The sequence below is a fragment of the Mauremys mutica genome, chromosome 1, assembly GCF_020497125.1.
Source record: "Mauremys mutica isolate MM-2020 ecotype Southern chromosome 1, ASM2049712v1, whole genome shotgun sequence".
Classification (NCBI taxonomy): domain Eukaryota; kingdom Metazoa; phylum Chordata; order Testudines; family Geoemydidae; genus Mauremys; species Mauremys mutica.
This window is the reverse complement of record NC_059072.1, coordinates 206260326-206278517: the sequence shown is the minus strand read 5'-3', so window position 1 is coordinate 206278517 and position 18192 is coordinate 206260326. Positions and strand designations below refer to the sequence as shown.

Sequence of the window (18192 nt, the reverse complement as noted above, 5' to 3'; positions counted from 1 at the left end):
CTGCTGCGAGTTGAAAAATGAAGGAAAATGGAGAAGAGAAGTTTAAAGGATACCATCACCTTTCGGAAGCATGTTATCCCTTCATTTTCCTGGTACAGCATTGTCAGTCATATGTCACATAGAAAGTTAAATTTAAGGAGCAACCCCCTTACCGTCCTACAGGTGCTTTCAGAGGTTTCCACACAAATACGAATTTTGCAGTGTAGGTAAACCACAGAGTTGTTGACAAAGGAAAAGATTTTCAGCTTAAACTGAGCTTTTCTTGAATTTCCATTTTCAATCATGGTGGTGTAGGCCTCTGGGATTGGGCAGCTAAAAGAGAATAGGAAGACACACAAAATAACTAGAGCTATAGGCGCTATACCCCAGTAACAGCACCTTGTAGTTCTGTTTATAAGCTTCCTCTGAAAATCCGTATCTAGATATTCCATGGAGTGTTCTCCAGTATAAACACTGGTGGCCGTGTTCTGAGTGTTGGCTTGTCCCTAGGATAGAACCCCACTGCACACGAAAGCCTGAGTAACTAAGTACACAGGGGATTCAGAGGTGAGTATTTAGTGAGATTCTTCAACTTCAGCATTGGAGAAAAAACAAAAACAAATTGAAGTCTGAGGTGACTGAAGGCAAAATATGAAGTGGGTGTCACACAATACTGAATATTTTACACATAATACAGTAGTTTGACACAGTAAACTAAAAACCAGTCATGCCCAGCGCACCATTTGATCTGGGTTCAAATGTCCTGCTACATATAAGAATTAATTCTGACTTTTGGAAGGGTGGTGCTGGTGAAGTAATCCCATTCTTCAGAAATTAAATAGGATTTTTTAATATTTTCTTTTCAGCTCCTAAAGTGAGGTTCTACTTTGAAAGCTATCTTTGTAAACATATATCATAGGTTCTCCATCTTTATTGTCTCTCCACTATTTCCATATCAGATGGGCCTAGGTTACTATTAAATATTTTCATTAAAACTGCCACCCCTCCAAAATGAATCTGGGCTTTGAGGGTACATCTCCACTGCAATAAAAGACCAATGGCATGGCCAAGGCTGGCCCGAGTCAGCTGACTTGGGCTCACAGGGCTCAGGTTGCAGGGCTAAAAATGGCTGAGTAGTTGTTCTGGCTTGGACTGTAGTCCAGACGCTGAAAGCTCAGGAGGCAGGTGAGTCTTAGAGCCTGGGATCCAGCCCAAGCCCAAATGTCTATGCTGTTATTTTTAGCCCTTCAGCCTGAGCCCTACAAAGCCAAATCAACGGAGTTGGGCTGAGACTCAGTGCTGCAGGATTTTTATTGCAGTGTAGCTGTACCCTGAGTGTCACCTAGGGCACTCTTCTCCTTTCTCATGCACATCACCAGTAACAAAGGTACTGCAAGCCAGGTGAGGTCCTCAGTTTCACTTGTTCAACCACTGTCTTAAAATTATGTCCTATTCTGCTTCACAAATCAGGCTACCTTACTCTACTTCATATGAAGATTCTGAATGTTGTTCGAGCATCACCCCATGTACAGCATACAGCAATAATCTAACTTCAAGTCCATAAAGGCATGCATGCCTTTGGTAATGGCTGCATTAGAAAGAAATGGCTGCACCATAGATTTTTTGCACTGTTGACTACCAAAGCCACCTATGCCTCCAAGATCAATCAGAAATCAAAGAGTAGACCTACACTGAACATCTCCTTTACAAATATTAGGGGGAGGCAACAACCCTCTCAGACTCTCTTTTAAAGTGTCTGAAGTTAAGTATTTGGCTTTGAAAAGAACAAGGACTCAATGAGGGCATGTAAAAAGTACATTAAAAAGACAAGGTATTAATAGCCATCTTCGGCTTATGGAAAGGTTCCTCAAGTTCAGGGACTACACTGCTAGACAGCTTGCACATGCCTATGTCACTTCTAATGAGTGTGTGCTGTACCTGTTGTTAATAAAACCAAATGATAGAGGATCCCCTGAATTACTCGTTGGAGTTGCCCAGCACTCAGTGACGACCACCTTGAGCTTGCTGTCTTCTTTTTGAATTCCCACCTCAATCAGTATATCATCACTGGCAGAAACACTGAAATTTTGGGGGATTGAAGAGTTTCCAACAAACAATTGCATCTCAGTTATAAAATATCCAGATCCATGTAAATCCTCAAAAAAGGTATAAACCCTGAAAAGACAATAAGCTGTTTTTAAAGATCATAGATTTGATTATAGTGTTTTTATGGGTCACAAATATGATTCCTGTTTCTCTAGCACATGTGCACTACTATAGTGAGGAAAAATCTGCAGTCCAGCATATTGTTAAGATTTCAAGAGGAAAGGGTGGTTGCTTGCTGCAGTCCAGGACCTTGGGATAGTGTGGAAGAAGGCCTGGAGAAGACTCTGGTAGGCCACAAAGGTGGAAGTTATTGGCAGTATGAGCAGACAGCGTAATGATGACGGTGATTTAAAGAAGTGGGAACAGAAGTATATTGCCAAAGCTCCGAACAAGAAACTTGAGCCTGATGCAAAAAACAAGAGGAAGCCAATGAAGGGATTTAAAGAAGGAGTGATGGGGTCAGAATGGTAAACGAGCAAGACTTTTTGATGCAGCTTTTTGGACACACTGCAAGAGAGTGGGTGTAAACGGGCGGTACTCACCCCTGCCGCGCCTCCTGCTGGTTGGGCTCAGATTGTCCCACAGTTCTGCTCTGGAGCGCCCTCGGCAGGCTGGTGACCCGCCTGTTCTCTGGCCCCGGCGTCCCTCCCTGGACCCGGTGCCCGCTATCTATAATTGGGTCTCCCCCTCCCAGGGGAACCCCACGCTACTATCCCCGCCTTGCCTCAGTAGTGGCTACTGACAGTCATGGTCTAGCCCCACACCCTGGGGCAGACTGCAGTATCAGCCCACTCATCACAGGCAAAGGGGGTTTGGACCTGCTGCTTTGTCCTACCCCTGGGCTGCCCTCTGCAACTCCCAGTACCTTTGGCCCCTTGCTAGGCCGCAGCCTGGGGCTTTCCAGGCTGGAGCTTCCCTAGCTCCTCAGCCTGTTCCCAGCCCTGCTTCACTCAGGTATCTAGCCTCAAGCCCTAAGCAGCCAGGCCCATCTCTCTCTGCCTCCAGAGAGAGACTCTGCCTGGGGTCTGGCTTTCCTGCCTCTTATAATCCCCAGGGCTTCAGTTTGGGGCGTGGCCCCAGCTGCAGCCACTTTCCCCATCAGCCCAGCCTCCAGCCACAGCTCTCAGGCCCTGCCAGGCTGCTTTGTCAAACCCCTCAGAGCCGGAGCAGGGTCCACCCTGCTACACCCCCTCCCCCTCAAGAACCGCTCCACCGGGGGAGGCAGGGTGCTCTACCGGCCCAGGCTTCTCCTTAGCTGGACCCGCAGGGAGTCTCTTTCTCTCCGCAGGCCCTCTATTTCTCGGAGAAGCCTGTCCACTTCCCTCAGGTTCTGGGTCCTCACCGCAGACCTCCCCGGTCCCCTGTGGGTTTCCCCACGCGTTTGGGTCCCCATGTCGGCCCTCCCGGCCGTTGTCTGGGTCCCCCGCTCACGGCGAGGCTTTACCGGCCCGTCCCCCCTTTTCCCCAGGGGCCCTTGCTCCCTGATAGGGGACGGAGTATGGGAGAGGAAGCATGCTCGCTGCCTCTCCCCTGCCTCAGCCCCTGTGTTGTGGGCTTTGGCCCGGGCTTTGGGAGGCTTATGAGGGCACAGTCTTTTTATGTGTCCCTGCTCCCCACATGCCCAACAAGTTCGGAGGCCCCCTGTTAACTTCACAGGGGGCACTCGAGTCTGGTAGGGACACTCCCTCCTGAAATGCCCCCGTCGCCCACAGGCGAAACAGCCTTTAGGCCCCGGCACTGGCCTCCAGACCAAGGTGCCTGGCCCCTGTTGAGGTCCATGTGCCCTGGGCCGTTCCTGAGCGGCCGGTCCCAGAGTGCCCGGCCCCGGACTCGGGGCCCGGGCGGCGGTCCTACAGGGGTCTCTCAGCCTCGAGGAAGTCCTCCACAAGGCTAACGGCCGTTTTCAACGTTTGCGGCCGGTGCCGCAATACCCACGCCCTCGCGGAGGCCGGGAGGATGTGCAGGAACTGTTCAAGCACTATCTGCTCGGTGATGTCCGCGGGAGCTCTATGCTCCGGCTGCAGCCATCGAGTCGCCGCATCCTTTAACTCCTGGGCCACAGCCCGGGGCCGGACACCCGGAGGGTAAAGCCTTCCCCGAAACTGTCGACGATAGGCCCCCGGGGTTACCTCAAAGCTGTCCAAGATGGCCGCCTTCAGCCGAGCGTAAACCCGGGCCTCATCGTCGGGGAGGTCCCGGTAGGCCCTCTGAGCCGGCCCCGTCAAATAGGGGGCGAGGATGGTCGCCCACTGGTCCGATGGCCACCCGGCGACGGCCGCCACCCGTTCGAATGTCACCAGGTATGCGTCGGGGTCGTCCTCGGGCCCCATCTTGGTCAGCCGCACAGGCGGCGCAGGGGGTGCGGATGAAACGGCGCCCCCTGGTGCGATGCCACCGGGGCTCGGCCACCGGGTGGCGAGTTGCTGGAGCCATTCGTGCTGTAGGCCCTGATACTGGGCCTCCACGGTCTGCAGCCACTGCTGCTGGAGGACCCCCAGCTGGTCTATGAGCTGCTCTTGCTGCTGCCGCTGGCTCTCGGCCAGGAGTTTAATAAGAGTCTCTGTCTCCATTTTTTTTCCCAAGGCCGTCGTCCTCTGGGCGACTGTCCCCCAGTTCTTGCCCAGGCCCTTTGTATCAGGGGCGGTTCGAACGGTCCCTGGTCAGGTGCCACTGTAAACGGGCGGTACTCACCCCTGCCGCGCCTCCTGCTGGTTGGGCTCAGATTGTCCCACAGTTCTGCTCTGGAGCGCCCTCGGCAGGCTGGTGACCCGCCTGTTCTCTGGCCCCGGCGTCCCTCCCTGGACCCGGTGCCCGCTATCTATAATTGGGTCTCCCCCTCCCAGGGGAACCCCACGCTACTATCCCCGCCTTGCCTCAGTAGTGGCTACTGACAGTCATGGTCTAGCCCCACACCCTGGGGCAGACTGCAGTATCAGCCCACTCATCACAGGCAAAGGGGGTTTGGACCTGCTGCTTTGTCCTACCCCTGGGCTGCCCTCTGCAACTCCCAGTACCTTTGGCCCCTTGCTAGGCCGCAGCCTGGGGCTTTCCAGGCTGGAGCTTCCCTAGCTCCTCAGCCTGTTCCCAGCCCTGCTTCACTCAGGTATCTAGCCTCAAGCCCTAAGCAGCCAGGCCCATCTCTCTCTGCCTCCAGAGAGAGACTCTGCCTGGGGTCTGGCTTTCCTGCCTCTTATAATCCCCAGGGCTTCAGTTTGGGGCGTGGCCCCAGCTGCAGCCACTTTCCCCATCAGCCCAGCCTCCAGCCACAGCTCTCAGGCCCTGCCAGGCTGCTTTGTCAAACCCCTCAGAGCCGGAGCAGGGTCCACCCTGCTACAGTGGGGTTGGGGGGGAAATCAAAGAGGCCAGAGGAGGTGATTGAAGTAATCAAGGCAAGAGATGATCAAGGTCCAGATGAGCAGATTTGTTGTAAGAATGGAGAAGGAAGGATGGGTTTTGGAGCTGTATAGGACAGGAAGTGAGAGGATTTGGTGACGGCCTTGGTGTGGTGGAAAGAAAGAGAGAAGTGGTCCATCTGAGGAAGGGATGAGGCTCATTGGCAAGACAATGTGAAGAAGTCTGGGCTGTCATTTCTTGTGCTCTGCCCATTCTATAGATATAAACAGAGGCTCTCACTCTACAGTGCTGCTAACCTGGAGCCTTTCACAGGAACTAAATTTGCATTATCTATTTTTTAAAGCTCATCAAGTAAGTTTGTGGATTTTAAAAATAATCATTATCTTCATCATAACGTATAGCAATTACACAGCACTGTACGTTCATTCATTCATTCATTCCCAGAGGCAGTTATTTTGCTGATTGGGAATACGACTTGCCCATGACCACACAAGGAACTAATGACACAGCTGGGATTACAGCACAGGAATTTCTGATTCCCAAGCTTGTGCGCATGCCACAAGAATACACCTTAGAAGACTACATTTCCCACCCTCCCCCCGCCCACACACACACAGTGCCAAACATTAGAACTTAGAAGTTGGGTGAGTTTTTATTTACCCTTCTGAACTATATCCAGATGAAGTCAAGAGATTATTCTGAAACACACAATGGATTGGACAGACAATCTTCAAGTTGTGGATAACTTCCTGAGAGGAGTTGTCATTCCGAAGTATTGTTTTCACAATAGTCTTAGTCATATTCTGGAACAGAAAAAGGAGAGAGAGATACTTTATCAACCTTTATGTTTCTGAGAACACCTTAGTCCCACTAGTCAGCTACCTCTGGTAATTTTAAGTAATACCTCAGGAATTCTGTATACAACTGGCCATGAAAACCAAAACCATCAGCATCTACTAGCTTTGTCGTTGTGGGGCTAGCAAATGAAAACAAGTTTGTTGTTCTCATCTTAGTACATATTGTTCACTGCTCCATAAAACATCCATACCATTTGTATGACCTACTCTTTTTACTCCACATTGTCCCATCTAAACCAGTGGTTCTCAAACTTATTTGATCAGGCCTCCCTTCTTTGTATCTGTAGTCATTTATGCCCCGCTCCCAAGTACATATACCACCACCAGGACCTGAAGGCAGAGCGAAGAGCAGCGGCTGCTGGCCGGGCACCCAGCTCTGAAGGCAGCGCTGTGCCAGGAGCAGCAGAGAAGTAAGAATGGCAATGTGAAAAGTGATAGTTATCACTTTTCGCAGCAGATTTAGCTCCCGATTGCCGCCCTTACTTCCGCACTGCTGCTACAACCCTGAGGCGGCAGCTGCAGACCTGCCACCCCAGTGCTAACAGCTGGAGCCCCACTGCCTCCAGGTGAGGGGTTGGTGGGGGAGGGGGAAGGAGACCCCAATCCCAGGTGGTGGAGCTTCCGCTGTCAGCCCTGGGGCAGTGGGCCTCTGGCTGTCCCCTTTATACCCACCTCCACAGCTGTGCACAGCCCTTCTGCACTAGCTCCACCCCTGGGGCTGAGAGCCAGAGATCTTTAAAAAATAAATACTGTAAATAAAAAACACATGGTTCGTGCTCCCCTTGACACATTCCCGCACCTCCCTTGGGAGGCCTGCCCCATAGTTTGAGAACCACTGAGTCTAGACCAATCAGTACAATCTTGTTTGGGTTACTTATTCATTTACATATTACATTAAACTTATTTCATTCAGACCCCAAATTTTAAATATGCTACAGATTTGTGTACTGTCAGTGAGAAGTTAACAATAGAAACTGGGGAGGGAACAACACTCAAGGCTGTTAGAACCCAGGAGGGTAGCAAATGGGTTTGATTGTGGGGGGTGCAATGTGGGTTTTGGTGTTGAGGATATAATCTTTACTTCCCTCCTCCTTACTTCCCAAGTAGAAGCGGAGGTGATTTTACTTTGGGAAAGCGGGATTGAATTCTTTGTTCACCATTTCAGGAAACCCTGATGGTAACAGGCTGCACCCCCAAGCTCAGTCTATGCCACTCACTCTACAGTGACAAGTACATTAGCCAGGAGTTTCTTCATCTGTTCAGGTGACTTACACTTTGTACTTTAGTGCCACATCCGTTCCAACTTGTCCACAGCACCACATGAGTGTCGTTGCTGAAGCTCACGTTGCAGTGAGGCTCCCCAAGATAGAGTGCAGATTCTGGGATAGATTCCTGCTGCAGAAATGTCTTCTGAATGGCAATGACAATCTTCTCAATCTCACAGAACACTCGCACTGCATCCTTTAAGGGCATCCCCTGGGAAGATTTAGTGAGTGGCGAGGTAGTGACATGTGGTAAGCTACGGGCATTCGACACAGACACTGTGGAGGCATGCGGCATTGCTGTGCTAGAGAACATAGCACCCTTTTCAGCTTTGGTTTTAGCAGCAGATGAATCCTCTGTAGCAGGTGAAAACACATGAGCTGAAGTATGTGTACGTGTCACAGGTAAACTTGTGCTGCCTACATGTTTGCCATGTGCAGTTGTAGGGCCAAGGCTAAGAGGAAATGCTATGGAGCAACAAAAATAAAGGGATTGTAAATTACAGATTCAAATTTGATCTCTTAAGAATACTCAAATGAAAAAAACATTATCAGGAAACTTTCAATCACTGGTAGAAAAACTGCTGCTCTTCTTTCTTAACTGGTCATGTGTAATTACCTCAAAATACACTATTGCTTTTTTCTTAATTAAAAATAAAGACACCAGCAAGAAAAGACCAAAGATTCCATTTCTCTCTGGCTGCAATAATTTACACACTCACAATGTGTATGTGTTCCCAATGTCTCTTGGGGGCCAGATTTTCAAAATAGCTCACCTCCCATTTAGGCATCAAATTAAATGGCTGTAAGAGTCACAATAGGAGCCTACTGGATGTGGAACACTTTTGAAAATCAGGCCCTTATTTTTGTCCCTAAATGAAAGCTGAGCTCTTTGTAAAATGTGGTTCCAGCTCCGAGCACTGGGAACACGAAAATCGGCCCCTGGCCTGAGTTTTTTGGAGAATCTGGTTCTTGTTGCCCCTTCAGCACAACAGTATTACAGCAGGTCGGTACTGTCTATAGACATATATAAGGAGCTTTACTGAGGAAGTTAGCAAATGTATGTCAGTAGTAGTTTTTTACTGGGGAGAGGGAGGGAGGAAAGAGAAGGAAACTGGAGGAGGTAGGAGGATGATAGTCTGGGTGCTGAATACCAAACTCCTTTCCCTCAGCCCCTTTTCTATCACAGGTTTTTGTTTACCTGTTAGATTACCCTATGATACTTTAAAGATACCCACAGCCCTACTCTGCACCCATCTTTGATCTTAGAGGGAACCAATGTAATGATCTACATTCACAACTAATACTGGGTTTGTTTTGAATAGTGTGGATTTTACTACGGAATATTTTACTGAATTATATGCACAAATAGCGTGTATTCACCAATCCAAATTTTTAAACAAATATATTTCCTAGGAAACTATCTTCATATCTTCTGAGAATCTCCTAAATTGAAAAATTACTGATCTCATGGCAGGAAAAAGGATCTGGGAGTTATTTCAGAAATGTCTTTCCCCAAATCCTTATAATCACAGTGCTAAGAAAATGTCCTGATTTACTGAAACCTAAAAAAGGTAGGCATCTATTTACAATACTTGAGATTTCAGCCAATACACACATTTCATCACTATGGTTACAAAAACAAATAGAATCCATAGAAAAGTGGTTCAAAAGAAATGAGAAACTGAAAGACCTATTTTAGGTGAACAAATAAATTATTTGAGGAAAGGTGGCATCGGCTGGATGCATTAACTAAAGACAAATCAATGAGTTATAACATCAATATTTATCAATACTATAACCCATAACATAAATTCTTCCACTCTGATTTAGTCTCTTGTATCTCTGATGTCCCATCTATTACTGCTCATGAAAGAAAATAACTGGTACTATCAACAATTCTGTTTACCTTTAAGGGGGAAAATGAGAAAAGAGAAATCATTGTTAAAAGAAAAAAAAATAAAAGAATGGACTGGGCCCATTAAATGTTCATACAGTAAATTTTTATGATAGAGCAAAAGTATAATAAATGCAATTAAATATAACAGAAATATGCAAAATACATTAAAATATGCATATTTTTCAGTAGCATGTGGTTGAACACATTGAGCCAAAGTCATCCCTAGTATACCTCCATGGACCAAAGTGGAGTTCCACCAAAAGTGGACATAACCAAATGATTTTATGAAGACACCATCATTATAATTTCAAATAAATCACTAGGTAATGAAAAACAATATTGCCTTCACAGTTTCTCCCGGGCCTCTCTGAATTGAGATCAGCAAATCCTTCATTACAGCTGCACTGATAGCTCCCATATGTGTTGTGGCATGATGCATCCGGGGAACAGTCATCTTCTTCTCTTTCGCACTCATCATAATCTGTTGGGATTAGGAGTTTGGGGGTTTTTATTATTTTTAAAAAAAAAAGAGAGAGAGAGAATGTTTTACTGGCATTGTGATTATTCCTTAACTGGAACTACCATCATGGTACCCTAGACACTAGTTCTCATATTGTTTATCTGGGAGATAGTAACACACACAGTTCGGAAGCTGCTGATGCTAGCAGAGCAAGAATACTCAGTGCCTGGAAGGTCAGAGTTAGCAAGAGCCTCCAGCAGCACTGCTGGCAGCTGATAATGGGAGGGCGGCTCCCCCGGGCCCCTTCCCCTCAGCACACCCAATTAATTCTCCCACCCCCCAAAACTGATAGCTGTCACAAGGGACTACTCCCAAACAGACTCTTCCATCCTACAGACTCAGCACTCTTAAGAGGGAAGAGGGTTGCTGGTAATTTAAAGAATATTTGGAGCTGGTTGAAAAACAGGCCAAAAAGTTTGGGAAAGTTTCATCAAATTTGTTTTCCCATTCTTCGGCCAAAATTTAGAATTTCAAGGACAAATATTTGTTACAAATTTCAATTTTTGTACGGGTTCTACTCAGGATTGTGTATAAATGGAAACACAGCCACAGGTGGGTTTCAAATTTTCCACTTGTTACTCTCACTAACCACACCACTATAGGTGGCTCGTGTTAACTCTGTCCCTGAAGCCCCTCAGACTAATGCTAGTTTCAGGGGGCATATATAACCCTGCTCTCAATGAGGTGCTACCATGATATGGACATTCTTTTATTATTAATGAGACACGTGTTGCTGGTTGTGGTGAGGGTAGAGAAGAAGCACCACCATGTGGTCAACAGCATGGATTTCAGTGCCTTATGTAAATCAGACTCTGTGCCATAGGAGAACATGTATTTCGGTTTTACATGCAGGAGATTCAAAATAAGTGTTCACAGCCAAAAATGGGCACTAAAAATCCAAATAGATATAGAAATATCCAATCTGCACTCAGCTTTTGTAGACTGGCGGTGCACTACTTTCAGAGAATCTGGCCCTTAGAAAACAATAACTTGATGAACACTATCAGAGGGGTAGCCGTGTTAGTCTGGATCTGTAAAAAGCAACAGAGAGTCCTGTGGCACCTTTAAGACTAACAGACATATTGGAGCATAAAAAGCTTATACATCTGTTAGTCTTAAAGGTGCCACAGGACTCTATGTTGATGAACACTGTGCAGCATGGCTTTATAAAGGACACAGAATGTCTGACAAAACCAATAGCCTTCTTTGATAAACAATTGTAAGTGTGGCAGGCAAGGAGAATGCACCAGATGGAATAAATCTATTTTAGTAGTTTTCCATACTGTCCTGCCTGCAATTCTAATTGAGAGGTTAGAAGAATATTATTTGGATAAGCATGATGTGGTGTAGATACTAAACTTGCTGATGTATCGTCAACAGAAGGATTAGAAATTATTTTATACAGAGACACCAATTTGAGGAGCTCTATTAAAAAGGATTATACTGCAGTCAATCATTGGACCAGTCTTATTTATCTTCTTTATCAATGATCTGTAAGAAAGAGGAAACTGTACAATAACTAGTGGCCCTGGTTGAACCAAACTGAGGGTCTACATCTGAGCCCTGCTACACCACACATCTCACTGTATCTTTTGAAGTTCTCTGAAAGAGCTCATGGGATGAACTGGAAGAAGTTCTAAGGAAAAGATAATGGGATTTTCATCCACACTGTCACAGATGCTGTACTCTCTAAATCACAAACAAAAAGACAGGTTTTATCCTGTTGCTAGTTTTGAAAAATTACAGTGATATAAAACTGCACCTTACCACGTATGGAGAGGCTGTTGTTGTCAACTGTAAAATAGGAACTATTTTTAAAGACATCATGAAAAGCTGTGGAAAGGTTGTGGATATCCAAGTCTTTTGCAGTCAGTAAATCGAAACCTACCACTATGCTTCCATTAGTAATACTGGTTATCAGCATTTTTATCAAACCAAGATCCATTTCCTGAAGACGGTTAAGAGGCAGAGATTTCCGTACCTGTGATCAAAATATAATGCATGTGAATATGAGCAGACAGTATGAATTAAATTTTATACACTGAAGATACTGAATTTTCTGAATACTCCTGTTCGGCTCAAATATGTATTTAACTGTGAATATAAAACACAGGAATGATTCAGGTCAGGGCATACACAGAAGGAGGTAGGCATAGATATTGGCAGGGGTCCCTGGTAACACTTAGCCTGCCAAGGAGAGAGATTCCACTGGTACCGTTCAGCCTCAATGCTCCCTCCATCAAGGGGCCTTTAAGGAGACAGTGCAACCCAATACTAAGAGGCTTTGGCTATGGAGACAGCATGGGCAGAGTGGACTCGGGATGCCCAGAGTAGGCATCTCTGCAGCAGTATCTGCCAACAATCTCCTATGGAACCTCCACCCTATCTTATAGATGCTCCCACAGCACAAACCCTCAGTGAAAGTAGCAGGCATACCACCCCCTGCCCTCCCTCAGGGTGGATCTCCACGGAGGGCAAGCCTGGTACAGAAAGTTCCTCTACGTATTATTAAGAGTAAATCTGGCCTCCATCTGTACCCAGTGATCAAGTCAGAGGGGAAATAGTAAAACAGTTTCTCATGCTTTCAGTATCTCCATGCAGCCTCAGCCCAGACTAACTCAAAAATGTTTCACAGGAGTCTTCCATGGGAGTCTTGCACTATCGCTGCAGATCCTAACTGCCACCTGGACACACGTCCCAGGCGCCCACATTTCCCTAACAGCCTCATGGCCAGGCCAGAAAATAACTCTAAAATAATCTGAATGTGACTATTTACCCTCAGAGCACTACAATTAGGGCAGTTGATCATGACTAATTATAATACACACTTAAACGATATGCAGATGTTCTGGAACTTATCTTGGGCTGAAAAGAGAAAATACAGCCTTTCCCAGTGACTACTGAATCTCCACAATCACTAGGCTATAGCGACAACCTTTTGTACTACTTTGGATAGAAGGATGGTCTCGTGTACACAGGACTGGAATTCATAGTTCTACTTCTGGCTGTGCCACTGATTTGCTGCCCGTGTTTGGACAAGCTGTTCCACCTTTCTGTGCCTTAGCTTCCCTACATATTCCACGTAGGATAATATTGACCTGTGTCTCAAGCTCTAGATAGGCTATGAGGCTGAAAATTAATTAACTTTGAATAGCATGTTGAGATCATTGGATGGAAAGCACTATGTAAATACAATGCATTACTACTGATACTACCACATGGTTAAAGAGTTTGAACACCAGTAACGAGAGAGCAGACAATACATCCAATTTATTTCCTCTGCTGGGACAAATACAACATGGTTTCACAAAAGGTAGATCATGCCAAACCAACCTGATCTCCTTCTTTGAGAAAGTAACAGATTTTTTAGACAAAGGAAATGCAGTGGATCTAATTTACCTCAATTTCAGTAAGGCATTTGACACGGTTCCACATGGGGAATTATTAGTTAAATTGGAAAAGATGGGGATAAATATGAAAATTGAAAGGTGGATAAGGAACTGGTTAAAGGAGAGACTACAACGGGTCATACTGAAAGGTGAACTGTCAGGCTGGAAGGAGGTTACTAGTGGAGTTCCTCAGGGATCAGTCTTGGGACCAATTTTATTTAACCTTTTTATTACTGACCTTGGCACAAAAAGTGGGAATGTGCTAATAAAGTTTGCGGATGACACAAAGCTGGGAGGTATTGCTAACACAGAGAAGGACCAGGATATCATACAGGAAGATCTGGATGACCTTGTAAACTGGAGTAATAGTAATAGAATGAAATTTAATAGTGAAAAGTGCAAGGTCATGCATTTAGGGATTAATAACAAGAATTTTAGTTATAAATTGGGGATGCATCAGTTGGAAGTAACAGAGGAGGAGAAGGACCTCGGAGTATTGGTTGATCACAGGATGACTATGAGCCGCCAATGTGATATGGCCGTTAAAAAAGCTAATGCGGTTTTAGGATGCATCAGGCGAGGAATTTCCAGCAAAGATAAGGAGGTGTTAGTACCGTTATATAAGGCACTGGTGAGACCTCATCTGGAATACTGTGTGCAGTTCTGGTCTCCCATGTTTAAGAAGGATGAATTCAAACTGGAACAGGTTCAGAGACGGGCTACTAGGATGATCCGAGGAATGGAAAACCTGTCTTATGAAAGGAGACTGAAAGAGCTTGGCTTGTTTAGCCTAACCAAAAGAAGATTGAGGAGGGATATGATTGCTCTTTATAAATATATCAGAGGGATTAATATTAGGGAGGGAGAGGAATTATTTAAGCTTAGTAACAATGTGGACACAAGAACAAATGGATATAAACTGGACACTAGGAAATTTAGACTTGAAATTAGACGAAGGTTTCTAACCATTAGAGGAGTGAAGTTCTGGAACAGCCTTCAAAGGGGAGTAGTGGGGGCAAAAGACATATCTGGCTTTAAGACTAAGCTTGATAAATTTATGGAGGGGATGGTATGATGGGATAGCCTAATTTTGGCAATTAATTTGGCCATTGATCTTTGATTATCAGCAGGTAAGTATGCCCAGTGGTCTGTAATGGGATGTTAGATGGGTTGGGATCTGAGTTACTACAGAGAATTCTTTCCTGGGTGCTGGCTGGTGAGTCTTGCCCACATGCTCAGGGTTTAACTGATCGCCAGGGCAGATTGGCAGAGGCCCTGGAGGTTTTTTGCCTTCCTCTGCAGCATGGGGCACGGGTCACTTGCTGGAGGATTCTCTGCAGCTTGAGGTCTTCAAACCGCAATTTGGGGACTTCAATAACTCAGACATAGGCTAGGGGTTTGTTACAGGAGTGGATGGGTGAGATTCTGTGGCCTGCATTGTGCAGGAGGTCAGACTAGATGATCATAATGGTCCCTTCTGACCTTAAAGTCTATGAGTCTATGAGATGAAAATTGAGATGACCCATCCCAGCCACACTGAGTTCCACAGGAGGAGCCTACAACAATAATACAGAGTTTTTGAGAGAGGTCGTAAGTTTTGTGCTAGGAAAACTGATAAAACCACTATCCATCACATAACTTTAAATAAAAAGATAGGAAAGTCAGCTGGTTTGATAATATTTTATGTATCTATCATAGATTAAAAACCTTTCACAATATATGTGCAAAGGATGTGCAGAATGAATATGGGAGAGCAACACTGTACGCTGTTGACATAGCCTTCTCTCTCTTTAAAGTTAGACTGCTGAGTAAACTGCTGTTTCTATCTGCCTGTCAGACACTTCTAATATGCCACCAGTGTAATATCTAGATGCACTGAATTTGTCCATAAAGGGACCTATTCTCCTCTCGTCCTTGCTTCAGAGGCTGCTAATAGGTTTCAGAGTAGCAGCCGTGTTAGTCTGTATCCATAAAAAGAACAGGAGTATTTGTGGCACCTTAGAGACTAACAAATTTATTTGAGCATAAGCTTTCGTGGGTTACAGCCCACTTCATCGGATGCATAGACTGGAACATATAGCAAGAGGATATATATACATACATACATACATTTTCAAATCGTATCAAACCATCAAGCTCTCGATCAAGCTCTCAAGTGAGCAGCATTTCATAGATCAATGTTTGCGAGGTAGACAAAGAGCAGCTTTGCTATGTTCAGGCTATTTCTCTATTAAGGGCTAGATTGGGAAAGGCACGGCTACCAGTAAGTGGCAGCACACAGCTGCGCTGTCCAGGACAGCCACAATTCCTTCACCACTCCCCCCTTTCTCCTGGGCCAGGGGAGTAACCTGACATATTTTGCAGGGTGCAGTTTCTCCCCTCCCATTAGTCCAGCTCTGCTCTTCAATGCATTGGGGGTAGAGACAGGCTTCACCCATTCCCCACCTACTTGCTCTTGGAAGGAATATCCAGGGTGCCACATCAGAGCTGGACTCAAAATCCAAGAAAGTCTTACTTTCCCAAACAGTGGGGTGGGGCCTTTCTCCCCTTTACTTTGAAACATCATGAAAGATAAGGCTAGATTTTGGTCTTAAATTTTCATCTTTCATATTTGTTATCTCAATTACAGCCATTAAGTATGTCTGCAATCTTCCCTTGGACCTTCCTCAGCATTCACCAATATTCCCTTCTGACAATTAGCTTTGTTTTGTGGACTCCATTTTAATGGAGGGTTTATTTTATTTTATTTTATTTTATTTTATTTTATTTTATTCAGAGCTAAGCACCCGGAAAACATTATAGTTATGTTCACACCATAGTTAGCCACTAGGTGACACTACTAGCCTCTCTCTTCAGATTACTGCATTATTTAACAATGCCCTACCATTAAAATAATGTGTGATAAAAGCGGGAGGCGGAGGGAGCTCCATGGTATATAAAAGGAAAGGAAATTTATTTCTCTGACTTTTTTAAAGAAATAATTATATTAAAAAGGAAAATCCATCCCTCTGCTTTGAGGTTTTACTACCAGGAAATAAATCTAGCTATAATACCTTCAGTCTTCTTCGCATACATGCAACATGCCTCAGGTGGCATCCAAACAGATTCATCACTGAATTTGGTCTGCAGGTTAGATCAGGGTACAAAGGAAACACCAGGAACTCCTAAATAGAACAGGTAAATGGTATGCCTACACTGCAATTGAAGGTGTCATTGTAGCACAGGTAGGCATATCCAAGATACCTTTACTAGCTAGATTAAAGCTAACAACCATAGCATAGATGTGGTGGAATAGGATTCAGCACAAGCTAGCTATCCAAGTAATAGCTTCTGGGGAGCATGGCAGGTATGTACTGGGTTGGCTAGCCCATCCTGAAGTCCATGCCACTGGGTTTTCACTACTATAGTTACCTGTGCTAGCTAGATGAAAGCTAGCACAGCTGTGCTACAATTACACCTTCACCTGCAGTATAGTACATTAAAAGGTAAAAAGCAAAAGGCACATTAGTGCCAAAAGGAGAGTTACAAGAGAAGAGGAAAACACTGGCAAACTAACAGCTACAACATGAGACGGGAACCCCCTTTGGTAAAGTGAGAAAACCAGGAGGGAGATAAACCCAAAGTTAAGAAGCAGCCCTCATGGAGGAGACAGGGGAAGTCAGGCTGAAATGCTAGTGAAATTAAAGGAGCCTCAATAACATGGCTGGAGGTTTGGTGCTGCTGAGGGGTAAGAGACAGAAATAGGTTCAGAGTGGAGTGACTGTCTGTGTCGAAGGCAGTAGTAATTTCTGAAGGGTGCTGGTTAGAGATAAATAGTCATCCTGCCGACAGATCCAGGGCAAAATGCTAGCAATACAGGCAGTACCTAATCTGGGTACTTCTAGACACATATGTAGGGAAAGAATTAGAATTGCAATGAAACCCTGGAGACTGATAATAAAATGAGTAAGAGGCTATTTTAACAGAATAGGCTATTGCTATTTAGGATGACGTGTACCAATACTTCCCACCTCCCACTCTGCCCCCCATCGCTGCTGTCCTCACCTACTGCATTTTATGATGGGGCCAACTGGAAGAAAATTGCACCATAGTGCAGCACTAATAGACTCGAGTTCACATCACCCAAACCAACCCCACAATTGACACTAACTGCCATCCTTCTTGGCAGTCTCAACAGAGAGGCTGAGGAACATGCCCAGAGACAGAATTACCCTCTCACTCCCGGTGACAGTTCCTCCAAGCCAGGGCCAAAGGTTTCTCTATAGCAGCCTGCCTCTGTTTTTCCCCTTTTCAGGGCCCTTTAAGAACACACTCAGTTCAAAAGTAGTTCAAACAATCCTGAGGTCCAATTTATTGAGTACCTCCCTCATGTGTCCCGATATTTTCTTCATCTCATCTGGTCACCCTAGGTGGGGCTCATCTGTAATCAGGGTTGGTTTAACCCCAGGTTCTCCAGCCCATGGGGCAAGCCACCTTGTTACAAAGTGGCAGAACAGCATGGGGAAGCTAGCTTGGACATTGACAGTGCAATCTGTCAGTTCAGGCTTTTACATCTTGCTTTTCTCCACACTGTAACATGAACAGGATTTCAATCTCCAGCATTGTCAATCTAGCACCTCTACAAAGCACTACAGTCATTTTTTAAAATAGGGTGATTTTTATAAATAAGTAAATATATGTGGATTGCAAAGACATAATTCCATGAAACAGATTTAAGGAAACCTTCTGGCAAAGTGTACTTAACCGGTGCTTGATCCTGCTCTTAAAATCAGTGGGACTTTTCCCATTTACTTTAATAGGATCAAGGTCTGGCCCTTACATCCCA

The 18192-nt window shown here is 45.3% G+C and overlaps 1 protein-coding gene across 1 annotated transcript in view; it reads right to left on the bottom strand.

The window, feature by feature from the left end:
• Window positions 1-18192, bottom strand: part of UMODL1 (uromodulin like 1) — a 70211-nt gene that overhangs the window by 12419 nt on the left and 39600 nt on the right. Inside the window, 6 exon segments of the mRNA XM_044980152.1 lie at window positions 153-312; window positions 1918-2154; window positions 6100-6242; window positions 7569-8026; window positions 9802-9939; window positions 11746-11959. Coding sequence (XP_044836087.1) covers window positions 153-312; window positions 1918-2154; window positions 6100-6242; window positions 7569-8026; window positions 9802-9939; window positions 11746-11959 — 1350 coding nt within the window.